The sequence below is a fragment of the Gymnoscopelus braueri genome, assembly GCF_963280865.1.
Source record: "Gymnoscopelus braueri genome assembly, chromosome: 4".
NCBI classification, from domain to species: domain Eukaryota; kingdom Metazoa; phylum Chordata; class Actinopteri; order Myctophiformes; family Myctophidae; genus Gymnoscopelus; species Gymnoscopelus braueri.
Genome location: NC_137605.1, coordinates 1,332,786 through 1,345,643, shown reverse-complemented (window position 1 = coordinate 1,345,643; position 12,858 = coordinate 1,332,786). Strand labels below are relative to the sequence as shown.

Below are 12,858 nucleotides of genomic sequence, written 5' to 3'. Positions count from 1 at the left end.
GGCTAGGACATGACGTATGTATGTGTGTAGGCAGAAGAATGGAATCCAAACAGCAGATTCCATTCAGTGGTTGTGGGTGAAAACCTGACTCCATGCACATGAACCAGAAGGTTCTCCTCACCTCGTTGAGGGCCTGGCGGTCGGAGCGGGGAAGGTTCTTGGACTGGTTGTCAGCCTCGGCCCATTCCTTCATGATCTGACAGATAGAGACAACACAATGTTTACTTTTATTTAGTTCTTTTACCCCATTCTTCTCCCCAATGCGGCCGGCCCCCACCTTCACTTAATGCGGCCCCCACCTTCACTTAATGCGGCCCCCACCTTCACTTAATGCGGCCCCCACCTTCACTTAATGTGACCCCCAGGTTAATATCAGAATACTGATATATTGATTTCAGCTGTTATGATTCAGAACATGCAAACATGACCCGCTTTAATTACTTCACTCTATATTAGTGGCTTAATGACTAGTATTAACATTCTATTGTCTTTTTTATGTCCAATGTATTTGTATTTAAATTGATAAAGTTAACATAAATATAACTAAATGCATTTGAAATTAAATAGAAATGTTACTTTTCAGGATACCAATCTAAAAATAGCAAATATAGCAGATCTACAAGCTCAAAACGCGTCGTGACATTGTGACACTGTGACATTTGTTGTTCGTTTAGACACTCGACACAATGTTACTTTACTTTCTCAAAGTGGGGAATGGGGACCCCCAGGGGTCCTTGAGGGCAGTGGTTGTCAACCTTTTTTGCGTCAAGGACCCCCAAATTGACACATATTAGCCCACATTTGAAAAAAATATGCAGGGACTATTTTGAGGTCCCTGGCATTCCCTGGCATTTGAGCTTCGATGACCTTTGCAAGGTCATCGAGGCTATACATTCTACCTGACATTATTACTGCAGACTAGTTTCAAAAGTGTACCGTAGTTTGTTTGATTTTAAAGGAAGCCATTGGACTCCCGTTAATTTCGGTACGACATGAGAATCAATTTGCAGAGACTTGAAACTCGTGTGGGATAATTAATCAAACATATTCAATTTCACTGTGCCGTTATCATCAGTCACAGTCACATCGTTGTTGTATTTTAATGCATTTTAAAGCAGGGACTGATTTAAAAAGTCTAGCGTCAGGAGAACATTAATTTAAAAAACAGAATTCAAACCATGTCAATCATGATTAACCAGCATGATTGAGGATTAGCTAACAGTGACTCAGTTATTCAGGCACGTTCAGCAATGTTTTAGGAGACAATGTAAACAAATGAAAAAGAAAATAAATAAAATCATTAACCACTTAAACCCCATCATCTGTATTGTGGGGAAAGCTTTCACTGAAAATAGAAGATCGACAAGCTCACAATGCGGCGCGTTGTGAGCTTGTCGATCTGCTATTCTCAGCGAACGCTTTCCCCACAATTACAGAAAACAGAAAATACACTAGTATTGAGCCCTGAGGGACTCAAGTGGTTAACAGAACTAGAAAGGTGTGCTCCTCAGAGCACAGGTCTCTGCCAGACCGGGTTGCCTACCCAGGGCACACACACTTTGGAAGGCAGTTATCCTCCTATAATTTGACAAAGCTCTGTGGCCATGGTGTCTTGGTGTCTTGGTGTCAGCAAAACTGTTTGCCCGTTTCTCCTCAGTGGCTGGAGCACTTGATCTGATTTTGCACACAGCCATTGCCCATTACCATCTGAACTTAACTGCGAAGCCCGTTTCTCAATTTCATCAAATCTCAGCTTTTTATTAGCCATTATGTGTCAAACAATGGGAGATGCGTTGCCAGGTTTCGCGCGAGAAACAAGCAGCAATGTCTGTACTTTCGCCTGCGCCCTTCACCGGGTATGGTCTAGTAGTTATAGTTATATATACTACAACTGCTTGATTTTCAAAATTCAAAATGGCAGACAATGTAATCAGGCACAAATATGGAGAGTTGCGTCACTCATGATCCAAGAAGATCCAGGGGAAAATATATTTTTCATTGTACGACCTACGATGCAAGAGTTAAGAGGCCAAAGCACAAAGTGGACTCTTGTAGCGCTACCATGCCTTTAAAAAAAAGGTTTCACGGCAATAGGACGCTGCAATCATTATTTCATTCAATAAATATTATTTTTTTCTCAGATACGTATAAACAGTTATGGCAAGCTGAGACAGATAATATGGCTGCCTCGTTGATGTACGACAATGAGGTGTCTATGCATTTACGTCTGTCTGTCTGACTGCCTGTCTCACCTCACTGCTGCTCAGAGCTCTGCCTGTCTCACCTCACTGCTGCTCTCAGCTCTGCCTGTCTCACCTCACTGCTGCTCTCAGCTCTGCCTGTCTCACCTCACTGCTGCTCTCAGCTCTGCCTGTCTCACCTCACTGCTGCTCTCAGCTCTGCCTGTCTCACCTCACTGCTGCTCTCAGCTCTGCCTGTCTCACCTCACTGCTGCTCTCAGCTCTGCCTGTCTCACCTCACTGCTGCTCTCAGCTCTGTCTGTCTCACCTCACTGCTGCTCTCAGCTCTGTCTGTCTCACCTCACTGCTGCTCTCAGCTCTGCCTGTCTCACCTCACTGCTGCTCTCAGCTCTGCCTGTCTCACCTCACTGCTGCTCTCAGCTCTGCCTGTCTCACCTCGTTGATGCGTTTCATCCGGCGTTCCTCCAGGTACATCTTGGCGCGCAGGAAGCTGGCGTGCTCGTTGTCGTCGCCCGGCATCTCGAAGTAAACGTCCACGCCGTCTGTGGGGTGAGGGGTGGGCACTGAGAGAGAGAGAGAGAGAGAGAGAGAGAGAGAGAGAGAGAGAGAGAGAGTTGTTTTTTTTATTTTTATATTTTGAAAAATGTCATGAAAATAATTGAACAGACTGTTTTTTAAAGACGCCGCACAAATCCGCCACCAGAGAGCAGCACATGATAGCTTGATCAGCTCCTGGTGTCACTGTTTACCTTCTTGAGCTATTAGACAGGGAAAACCATGAAAACGGATGTGACGTCCTCCCACATTGTTTTGATCGTCAGAATTACGTTGTGATACACGACGGCGATGACTGATCGTCACCCAGACCATAGATTATAGAAGAGAAACTGTCCGTTTGTCCGTCATACCGTGTGAAAAACCGTTTGTTTACCTATTTTGGACGAAATGACCGGGGGAAAATAATCAAAAACCGGAAACGGAACCCAGGACATGAAACCGGATGCAGATATGGGTGAAGTAAGTGGAACTCGAGAATAACATTGAATTTTAAGCAGCATAGCGCGATCAGAGATTAAACAATGAACGCAAATCCAACGCGTCAAACGCGTCAATGGCGTGGGTGGATTAAGTAGTTATTGACGCGTTTTCGAGTCAATGGCGTTTATAGAGTTAATCCTAATTATAATAATGAATCATGTTAATCCTAATCATTTGTAATAGTAATGAATAATGTTAATCCTAATAGTTAGTAATAATAACTAATCATGTTAATCCTAATAGTTAGTAATAATAACTAATCATGTTAATCCTAATAGTTAGTAATCATGTAAAGCGTTGCAGTATCCAGAGGCTGTGTGAGGATACGAGGCAGAGAGAGCCAGGCTAACAGCCTATTGATCCAGACAGCACACACAGACATACATATCTATACATCCCATCTCCTGACACACCAATGGTGTGTGTGTGTGTGTGTGTGTGTGTGTGTGTGTGTGTGTGTGTGTGTGTGTGTGTGTGTGTGTGTGTGTGTGTGTGTGTGTGCGTGTGCGCGTGTGTGCGCGTGCGTGTGTACATCTCTGACGTATTTCCATCATGTATAGAGTCTGTGCTATCTTCCTCTGTCAATTACAAAGCCATAGATAGCAGCAGAGTATAGTATATGCTGAGCCTGCATTACAGCCCACTCACAATGTTAGAGTGGGAGTGAGAGGGAGGGGGGTGATAGACAGACAGACAGACAGACAGACAGACAGACAGACGTACAGACGTACAGACGTACAGACATACGGACAGACAGACAGACAGACAGACAGACAGACAGACAGACAGACAGACAGACAGACAGACAGACAGACAGACAGACAGACAGACAGACGTACAGACAGACAGACAGACGTACAGACAGACAGACAGACAGACAGACGTACAGACGTACAGACGTACAGACAGACAGACAGACAGACAGACAGACAGACAGACAGACAGACAGACAGACGTACAGACGTACAGACAGACAGACAGACAGACAGACGTACAGACAGACAGACAGACAGACAGACAGACAGACAGACAGACAGACAGGCAGGCAGGCAGGCAGGCAGGCAGGCAGGCAGGCAGGCAGGCAGGCAGGCAGGCAGGCAGGCAGGCAGGCAGGCAGGCAGGCAGGCAGGCAGGCAGGCAGGCAGGCAGGCAGGCAGGCAGGCAGGCAGGCAGGCAGGCAGGCAGGCAGGCAGGCAGGCAGGCAGGCAGGCAGGCAGGCAGGCAGGCAGGCAGGCAGACAGACAGACAGACAGACAGACAGACAGACAGACAGACAGACAGACAGACGTACAGACGTACGGACGTACGGACATACGGACAGACAGACAGACAGACAGACGTACAGACGTACAGACGTACAGACATACGGACAGACAGACAGACAGACAGACAGACAGACGTACAGACAGACAGACGTACAGACGTACAGACGTACAGACGTACAGACAGACAGACAGACAGACAGACAGACAGACAGACAGACAGACAGACAGACAGACAGACAGACAGACAGACAGACAGACAGACAGACAGAACACTCACAGCTGTCTCCTCGGGTCAGGGGTGGTGAAGCGGTGGGCTTGCGTCCCTGCTGCTGTCCCTTCTCGTAGTAGAAGGGGTCCAGGTAGTCGGTGGCCTGGTACGGACCCGAGTCCACAGAGTACTCGTACTCCTCTGGCTCCGCCTTCACCGCCGCCGCCGCCGCTACGCCCGCCGCTGCCGTCTCCTCTTCCTCCTCCTCTTCATCGTCAGCCTCGTCCTCATCCTCCTCTTCCTCTTCCTACGATTTACATTTTAAAATGTCGGCATTTAATCAGACGCTCTCCATCCAGAACAGCGTTCATTTTGTCATGTTGGTCGACCACCTTTTTTCAAGCTGCGATGACAAAAACTGTGACTAAATGATTTATATTCACTATTTCATCAACAAATAAAAACTAGACTATAAATATTATGGAGGGACTAGTGGAGAAGAGATTAGAGCTCTCAAATTCTGCCCGAACCCGACCTGACACAAAATGTATGCGTCTAGTTCTTTATTTTGTAGTAGTGTTCTGTGCCTTCCTGTCTGCCCCTGTAGTTCTTTATTTTGTAGTAGTGTTCTGTGCCTTCCTGTCTGCCCCTGTAGTTCTTTATTTTGTAGTAGTACTCTGTGTCTTCCTGTCTGCCCCTGTAGTTCTTTATTTTGTAGTAGTGCTCTGTGACTTCCTGTCTACCCCTGTAGTTCTTTATTTTGTAGTAGTGCTCTGTGACTTCCTGTCTGCCCCTGTAGTACTTTATTTTGTAGTAGTGTTCTGTGTCTTCCTGTCTGCCCCTGTAGTTCTTTATTTTGTAGTAGTGTTTTGTGTCTTCCTGTCTGTCCCTGTAGTTCTTTATTTTGTAGTAGTGCTCTGTGACTTCCTGTCTGCCCCTGTAGTTCTTTATTTTGTAGTAGTGTTCTGTGACTTCCTGTCTGCCCCTGTAGTTCTTTATTTTGTTGTAGTGCTCTGTGACTTCCTGTCTGCCCCTGTAGTTCTTTATTTTGTAGTAGTGTTCTGTGACTTCCTGTATGCCCCTGTAGTTCTTTATTTTGTAGTAGTGTTCTGTGACTTCCTGTCTGCCCCTGTAGTTCTTTATTTTGTAGTAGTGTTCTGTGACTTCCTGTCTGCCCCTGTAGTTCTTTATTTTGTAGTAGTGTTCTGTGACTTCCTGTCTGCCCCTGTAGTTCTTTATTTTGTAGTAGTGTTCTGTGACTTCCTGTCTGCCCCTGTAGTTCTGTCCCTGCCTTGTCTTACCAGTGCTGTGATTGGTCAGTGTTTCCACCTGTGTCCTCTTAGTCCTCCAGCCTATCCCAGTGTTGATTGTGTGTTGAGTTCACCTGTGTGCTGTCTATATAAGCCCTGTGTGTTTTGTTCATGTTGGTTCGTAGTTCCCTGTGGAGTGAGTCCGTCCTGTATCTAAGAGTCCTGTTATTATCTTATATGGAATATCCTGTTTTGTTAATAAACAAAACAAGATGCTTTAGGGTCCTCCGTACTCATTCCTGACAGAAAGTGGCCGTTTTCAAGATGTTTTGGCCCTTATCTGTGAAACGGAAAGTCCAGTCTGCTCAGTTCAAAGCTTGTTGGATGCGTGACTTTGAGGACATTAAGGCCATAATGACACTCTTTCGGGTTTTCGGGCCTAAAAGTATGGTAATTGTTCGGGCCGGGCCGAGCCGAGCCGGCCCAGTTTGGGCCGGGCCTTAATTTTCAGGCCTGTTGAGAACTCGAGAAGAGATCCAGTAGAACTAAGACAAGTCATTTTATGCTTGGCTGTGTGTGGGTGTTGTAGTGTACCCCTTTAAGAGTAACCATGATGACGTCACTAGGCAGCCATAGAGAGTGGTGATAGATGGCAGAATGCTCTGTAATGAACACCAGTAAAGCTTCAGAGTCTATTGTAACCTCCATGACGTGTGGACATTCAGATTATTACATTGGCGACGAGGATTGGTGTCACACTCTGAAAATAGCTGAACTTGTAGATCGGCTATTTTCGGCACACGGCTACGTAAAAATCAGGCGTTACGACGCCATCACGGCCCCGCCTTAAATACATTTAGTCCACTAAAATGTTATATTTAGTCGACTGAAACTAGACTAACACTAAAAACATTTCAGAATGACTAAAACGTGACTATATGAAGATAAAGCGGTGCCATACCTCCCTGGCCTCTTCCTCTCCTTCCTCCTCCATGGCCTCCTCATCCTCCTCATCATCCTCTTCCTCCTCTGCCACGGTGGGCTCATCTACGTCAGCGCCGGGGGAGGGGCTGGCCGCGTTCGCCGTCACTTTGGTTCTGTGTTACGACGGGGGGGGGGGGGGGGGGGTCAGACTTAGGGCATGGGTCTCAAACCTTTACATTTCAAGGTCTCCTCTTAACTCTGAGAGTGTACAAATGGAACCAAATGGAAACTAACAGGTCCCTTTGGTTCCATTTGGACCATACATGGGCAACTGGCGGCCCGGGGGCCACATGTGGCCCTCACCTTCACTTAATGCGGCACACAGGTTAATATCAGAATAGTGATTATGTTATTGATTTCAGCTGTTATGATTCCAAACATGCAAACATGACCCACTTTAATTATCTATATTAGTAGCATAATGACTAGTAGTAGTTTTTATGCCCAATGTATTTGTATTTAAGTTCATACAAATGCATTTGAAATAAATAAAAATGTTACTTTTCAGGATTCCAATTCAAAAATGGCAAAAATAGTGTTTTGAGCTTGTAGATCGGCTATTTTTGCAACTTTTGTGGGACATAGAATAGCAAAGTACGGCATTAATTTACGAAAAAAGTAAAAAGAATGGAGATAAGAGGTGTCTACCCGACATATATGTCATGTGTCCCTCTGGAGTGAGTGTGGAAATATAATGGCCCTCTGCATTATCAAAGTTTCATCACCCCTGATTTGTACACTCTCAGAGTTACAGACCTGTAAGGGTCCATTTAGAACCCCCCCTAAAGGAACCCAGGGAGTCCTTGGAATCCACTTTCAGAACCACTGGACCCAACATTAACCACTTTAACCCAAGAACCCCGAAAATAGCAGATCTACAAGCTCACTGTAGATCTGTGGATCAGCTATTTTCGGCAAAGAGGTTTTGCCTATCAGGGTCTGGAGCTCTGCAGTGTTGTTAGCTCTTCCTGTTGGGATTTACTTCTCAACAATGACCCTCGCTTAATAACCAACTGTCAAGCAGTGTCTCTGTCCATGGTGCTGGAAAGGACCTATCTCCGTCTGTCTCTGTCTCTCTCGCTCTCGTGCTCATGGGTGTGTTGGTCTTGACATGCGCTGTGGTCTGGTGCTATCGGGGTTTGTGCTCTGCATTTAGACCAGCTTTCACTGGTCTAAATGCATTTAGACCAGTGAAAGCTGGTCTAAATGCATTTAGACCAGCTTTCACTGGTCTAAATGCATTTAGACCAGCTTTCACTGGTCTAAATGCATTTAGACCAGTGAAAGCTGGTCTAAATGCATTTAGACCAGCTTTCACTGGTCTAAATGCATTTAGACCAGCTTTCACTGGTCTAAATGCCCTGGGCGCGCCGTTGTTGCTTCGGGTGTGTGGCTGTGTGTGTGCGCGCGAGTGCGTTTCCCCTTGCACCGTGCGTGTGCGCTTTGTGTGTGTGTGTGGGTGTGTGTGTGTGTGTGCGTGCGCGAGCGTGTTTCCCCTTGCACCGCGCACGTGTGTGTGTGTTTGTGTATGCTATAAACCAGCAGGAAAAACCAGCGTCTAAATGCTTAATCAATAATTTGATGATCAGCGGTTCCGGTAGAAGACATGAAGGAGACTCTTTGTGTCTCCTACCGGAATCAAATTATTGTCTTAGGAATGAGACAAAAAGTCTCCATGGGGTGACTGATCCATAGAAAAAAAGGGGTGAACTATCCCTTTAAAATGTGCCTTATAGGTGGGTCCACAATGCAATCAAATTCAATCTGATTTCAACACAATCATTTAGGTGGAATTTCTCCAGAGTGACAGTGTGTCTTTAAGGTCAGAGGTCAGTGGTGACAGTGTGTCTTTGAGGTCAGAGGTCAGTGGTGACAGTGTGTCTTTAAGGTCAGAGGTCAGTGGTGACAGTGTGTCTTTAAGGTCAGAGGTCAGTGGTGACAGTGTGTCTTTAAGGTCAGAGGTCAGTGGTGACAGTGTGTCTTTAAGGTCAGAGGTCAGTGGTGACAGTGTGTCTTTGAGGTCAGAGGTCAGTGGTGACAGTGTGTCTTTAAGGTCAGAGGTCAGTGGTGACAGTGTGTCTTTGAGGTCAGAGGTCAGTGGTGACAGTGTGTCTTTGAGGTCAGAGGTCAGTGGTGACAGTGTGTCTTTGAGGTCAGTGGTCAGTGGTGACAGTGTGTCTTTAAGGTCAGAGGTCAGTGGTGACAGTGTGTCTTTGAGGTCAGAGGTCAGTGGTGACAGTGTGTCTTTGAGGTCAGAGGTCAGTGGTGACAGTGTGTCTTTGAGGTCAGAGGTCAGTGGTGACAGTGTGTCTTTTGAGGTCAGAGGTCAGAGGTGACAGTGTGTCTTTGAGGTCAGAGGTCAGTGGTGACAGTGTGTCTTTGAGGTCAGAGGTCAGTGGTGACAGTGTGTCTTTGAGGTCAGAGGTCAGTGGTGACAGTGTGTCTTTGAGGTCAGAGGTCAGTGGTGACAGTGTGTCTTTGAGGTCAGAGGTCAGTGGTGACAGTGTGTCTTTGAGGTCAGAGGTCAGTGGTGACAGTGTGTCTTTAAGGTCAGAGGTCAGTGGTGACAGTGTGTCTTTAAGGTCAGAGGTCAGTGGTGACAGTGTGTCTTTGAGGTCAGAGGTCAGTGGTGACAGTGTGTCTTTGAGGTCAGAGGTCAGAGGTAAACACTTACACTGTGTTGCTCTGGGCGCTGAGCGTTTGTTGGGGGGGCGGTGCCCCCGGCGGCGGGGGGGAGGGGGGTCCACGGGGGGCGTCGGCCTCCCCCTTCCCCCCGGAGCCCCCCCCTCCCCGGGCAGCACACGTACTCCAACCCCCGGAAATGGTCTCCACACGGCAGCAACATCCCATAGCTGTGGAGCTCCAGGCTGTCTGCTGTGCACGCCTAGACACACACACACACACACACACACACACACACACACACACACACACACACACACACACACACACACACACACACACACACACACACACACACACACACACACACACTGAAACTATAGAAACTATAGGATGCCAGGGATCTGTCTAAACTAGTCACACCCGGGGATGTGTCAGTCAAAGTATTTGCAGACTTTTAGTTATGTTGGCAAGGCCTGTGTTTGATGTCTGCTATACAGTAGCTGCAACAGTTCCCACACACGCATGCACACATGCACGTGTGTGTGTGTGTGTGTGTGTGTGTGTGTGTGTGTGTGTGTGTGTGTGTGTGTGTGTGTGTGTGTGTGTGTGTGTGTGTGTGTGTGTGTGTGTGTGTGTGTGTGTTGGTGTGTGTACACGGCCCGTAAATGAAAGTGTTTATAAGTGTACAGCGTTCTCTGTCTGGCAGAGCGTGCAGTAATTCCACACATAGTTTGATCATCTCACCTCCTTGGCGATGTTGTGCCAGTAGACGTAACTCTCACAGGCGTCCATCTGCTCCTGATGGAGGAACCTGCAGCGATCTGGAACCAGGAGAGCCTCGCTCACATACTCCCCCACTGGAGGGGGGGGGGGGAGAGAGAGAGAGAGAGGAGGGGGGAGGAGGGTTCAGATTGAGACTTAGCTTCTGTGGGATCGTTAGATAATTCAACATCAAACGTGATGCACCACATGCATTAATGATGAATATGAGAGAGAGAGAGAGAGAGAGAGAGAGAGAGAGAGAGAGAGAGAGAGAGGAGAGAGAGAGAGAGAGAGAGAGAGAGAGAGAGAGAGAGAGAGAGAGAGAGAGAGAGAGAGAGAGAGAGAGAGAGAGAGAGAGAGAGAGAGAGAGAGAGAGAGAGAGAGAGAGAATGAAGACAGACACGAGCTGTCCTAACAGTGAAGAAAGAGGGACTGACTGACTGACTGACTGACTGACTGACTGTTTAACATACAATATTCATCAGAGAGCATATGATGTAAAGTAGGACAGATGCACTTTATGGCCATTTTGAATCCCTGCAATGCATGCATCAACCTCAGTGTGCTGCTTCAGTGTGTAGGCCGACTATAGGTCTGGACAATGAATTGATATCATATCCAATGGATCCAATGTAGTTATCATTTAGTCACAAGCTCTTGTTGATACTTTTCATTGGTTCAAAACATTTTCACTGTCACTTAAAGGGCTACAGACCACTTTGGTAGAGGTGTGGGTTGTGTAGTTACTTTGCCATGATGTAACTCCAAAGGTGGACTCATCGACTATACATTGATAATTCAACATATTGTCCAGAAGTTCAGGAGGATCTTTTAGCCCGTAAACAAACGCAAACAAAGCTGATTCTGACAATATAGAACATCACCAAACCCAGTTTAAAGGCTCATAGCACGCACTTTTCTGATGACACTCTTCAAGTGTGTGTGTGTGTGTGTGTGTGTGTGTGTAAGGATAACGATAATTCCTTTTTTTAACAGGTCGTTCAATTAAGTCCTTGCGGTCTTGTTTCCAATGACAACCTGTGAGCAATTAGGGGTTAAGAGTCTTGCTCAGGGACAAATTTCATTTCATCGACACATATGCTGACCTGGCCTGGAATCGATCCTGGGGCAACCAGGGGTCTATTCCACGAAACCTGGATTAGGGATAAACCGGGTTTAATCGGCTATCCTGGCTTAAATTATCCAGGAATCGGTTTCACGAAAGCTGAGTTAGCTCGGCAGATTAACTTAGCCAGTAAACCTGGATATGTTTATCCATGATCCTGTTTCACAAAAGAAAATTGAAGCAATCCTGCCTTAGTTACCATGGCAATTTAGCTGTGAAGTTAGCCTGGTCCGGACCAGGCTAACAGCCAAGCTTTATTAATCCAGTGCCTTGTTCTTCAAGTTTTGTGAAATAGCTGTTAGTCCAATGACTCCAATCATAAACCAATGAGTTTTTCCACACTTATTCAATTCTTATGCGAAAATCGAAGATCTACAAGCCCGAAATGTTTTTGTCTTATGGCGGCCGGGGGGTCCCCGGCCCCCCATGGACCCCCGCCCCCGTGGACCCCCGGACCCCCGTTTACCCCGGACCACTGTTGGGGGTCAACGGGGGTCCGGGGGTCCGGGAGTACACGGGGGCCGGGTACTCCCGGACCCCCGTTGACCCCCGGCCCCCCCGTTGACCCCCCGGCCCCCCGTTGACCCCCGTGGACCGGGAACCCCCGGCCGCCAAAAGGCAAGCTTTTCACTTTTAGAATTTAGAAATAAGAAATTAGAAAATTATTCTAAGTGTGTAATTATAATTCCAACATTCACTTAAACTCCTTATGTTTAAGCCTAATTGAATTATATATTTATGGATTTGTATATAAATTAATTGCATATTTTTGGACAACTTGTGCATTTAATTTGTCTGCAATACTTTGCCATGCTTTCTCCCTGGATCTATTTATTGCGGTCGCGTTTCCTTTCTTGCTTAAATACATTTTACTTCCTTGTATGATTTCATGAGCTGTTCAACCACAGAGAAGAGCGACTTTCATGGTCTTTTATAGGAATATGTGAACTCACATTCAGCCTGGTTTAACGATCCTGGCTCGACAAACCTCTCCTTCTCAGCCCGGCTTGGCGTTCGTGGAACTGAATAAACCAGGCTGAACAGCGCAGGCTTGTCAAACCTGGATTTGCCTTTCAAACCAGGATAATTTAATTCCGCTTTCGTGGAATAGACCAGGGCCTCTGGCTCCCTAGGCGGGCTCACTAACCACTCAGCTATGGCCGCCGTGTGCGTGTGTGTGTGCGTGTGTGTGTGTGTGTGTGTGTGTGTGTGTGTGTGTGTGTGTGTGTGTGTGTGTGTGTGTGTGTGTGTGTGTGTGTGTGTGTGTGTGTGTGTGTGTGTGTGTGTGTGTGTGTGTGTGTGTGTGTGTGTGTGTGTGTGTGTGTGTGGGGATAATGAAGGGGCGTGGCTTGTTTGATATCTTACCTCGACAGTGATAGGGCAGAACTATGAAGGGTGT

At 46.7% G+C, this 12,858-nt stretch overlaps 1 protein-coding gene and 1 pseudogene across 2 annotated transcripts in view; one reads left to right on the top strand and one right to left on the bottom strand.

Moving 5' to 3' along the window:
* Window positions 1-12,858, top strand: part of LOC308084327 (protein NLRC3-like) — a 297,537-nt pseudogene that overhangs the window by 53,439 nt on the left and 231,240 nt on the right. The gene's annotated exons all lie outside the window — the stretch shown is intronic.
* aplp1 (amyloid beta (A4) precursor-like protein 1) overlaps window positions 1-12,858 on the bottom strand; it is a gene marked incomplete at its 5' end in the record, with an annotated part of 76,723 nt that overhangs the window by 15,022 nt on the left and 48,843 nt on the right. The window contains 7 exon segments of the mRNA XM_080427179.1: window positions 122-196; window positions 2,637-2,764; window positions 4,782-5,019; window positions 6,924-7,059; window positions 9,621-9,730; window positions 9,732-9,830; window positions 10,316-10,428. Of these exon segments, the coding sequence (XP_080283305.1) occupies window positions 122-196; window positions 2,637-2,764; window positions 4,782-5,019; window positions 6,924-7,059; window positions 9,621-9,730; window positions 9,732-9,830; window positions 10,316-10,428 (899 nt within the window).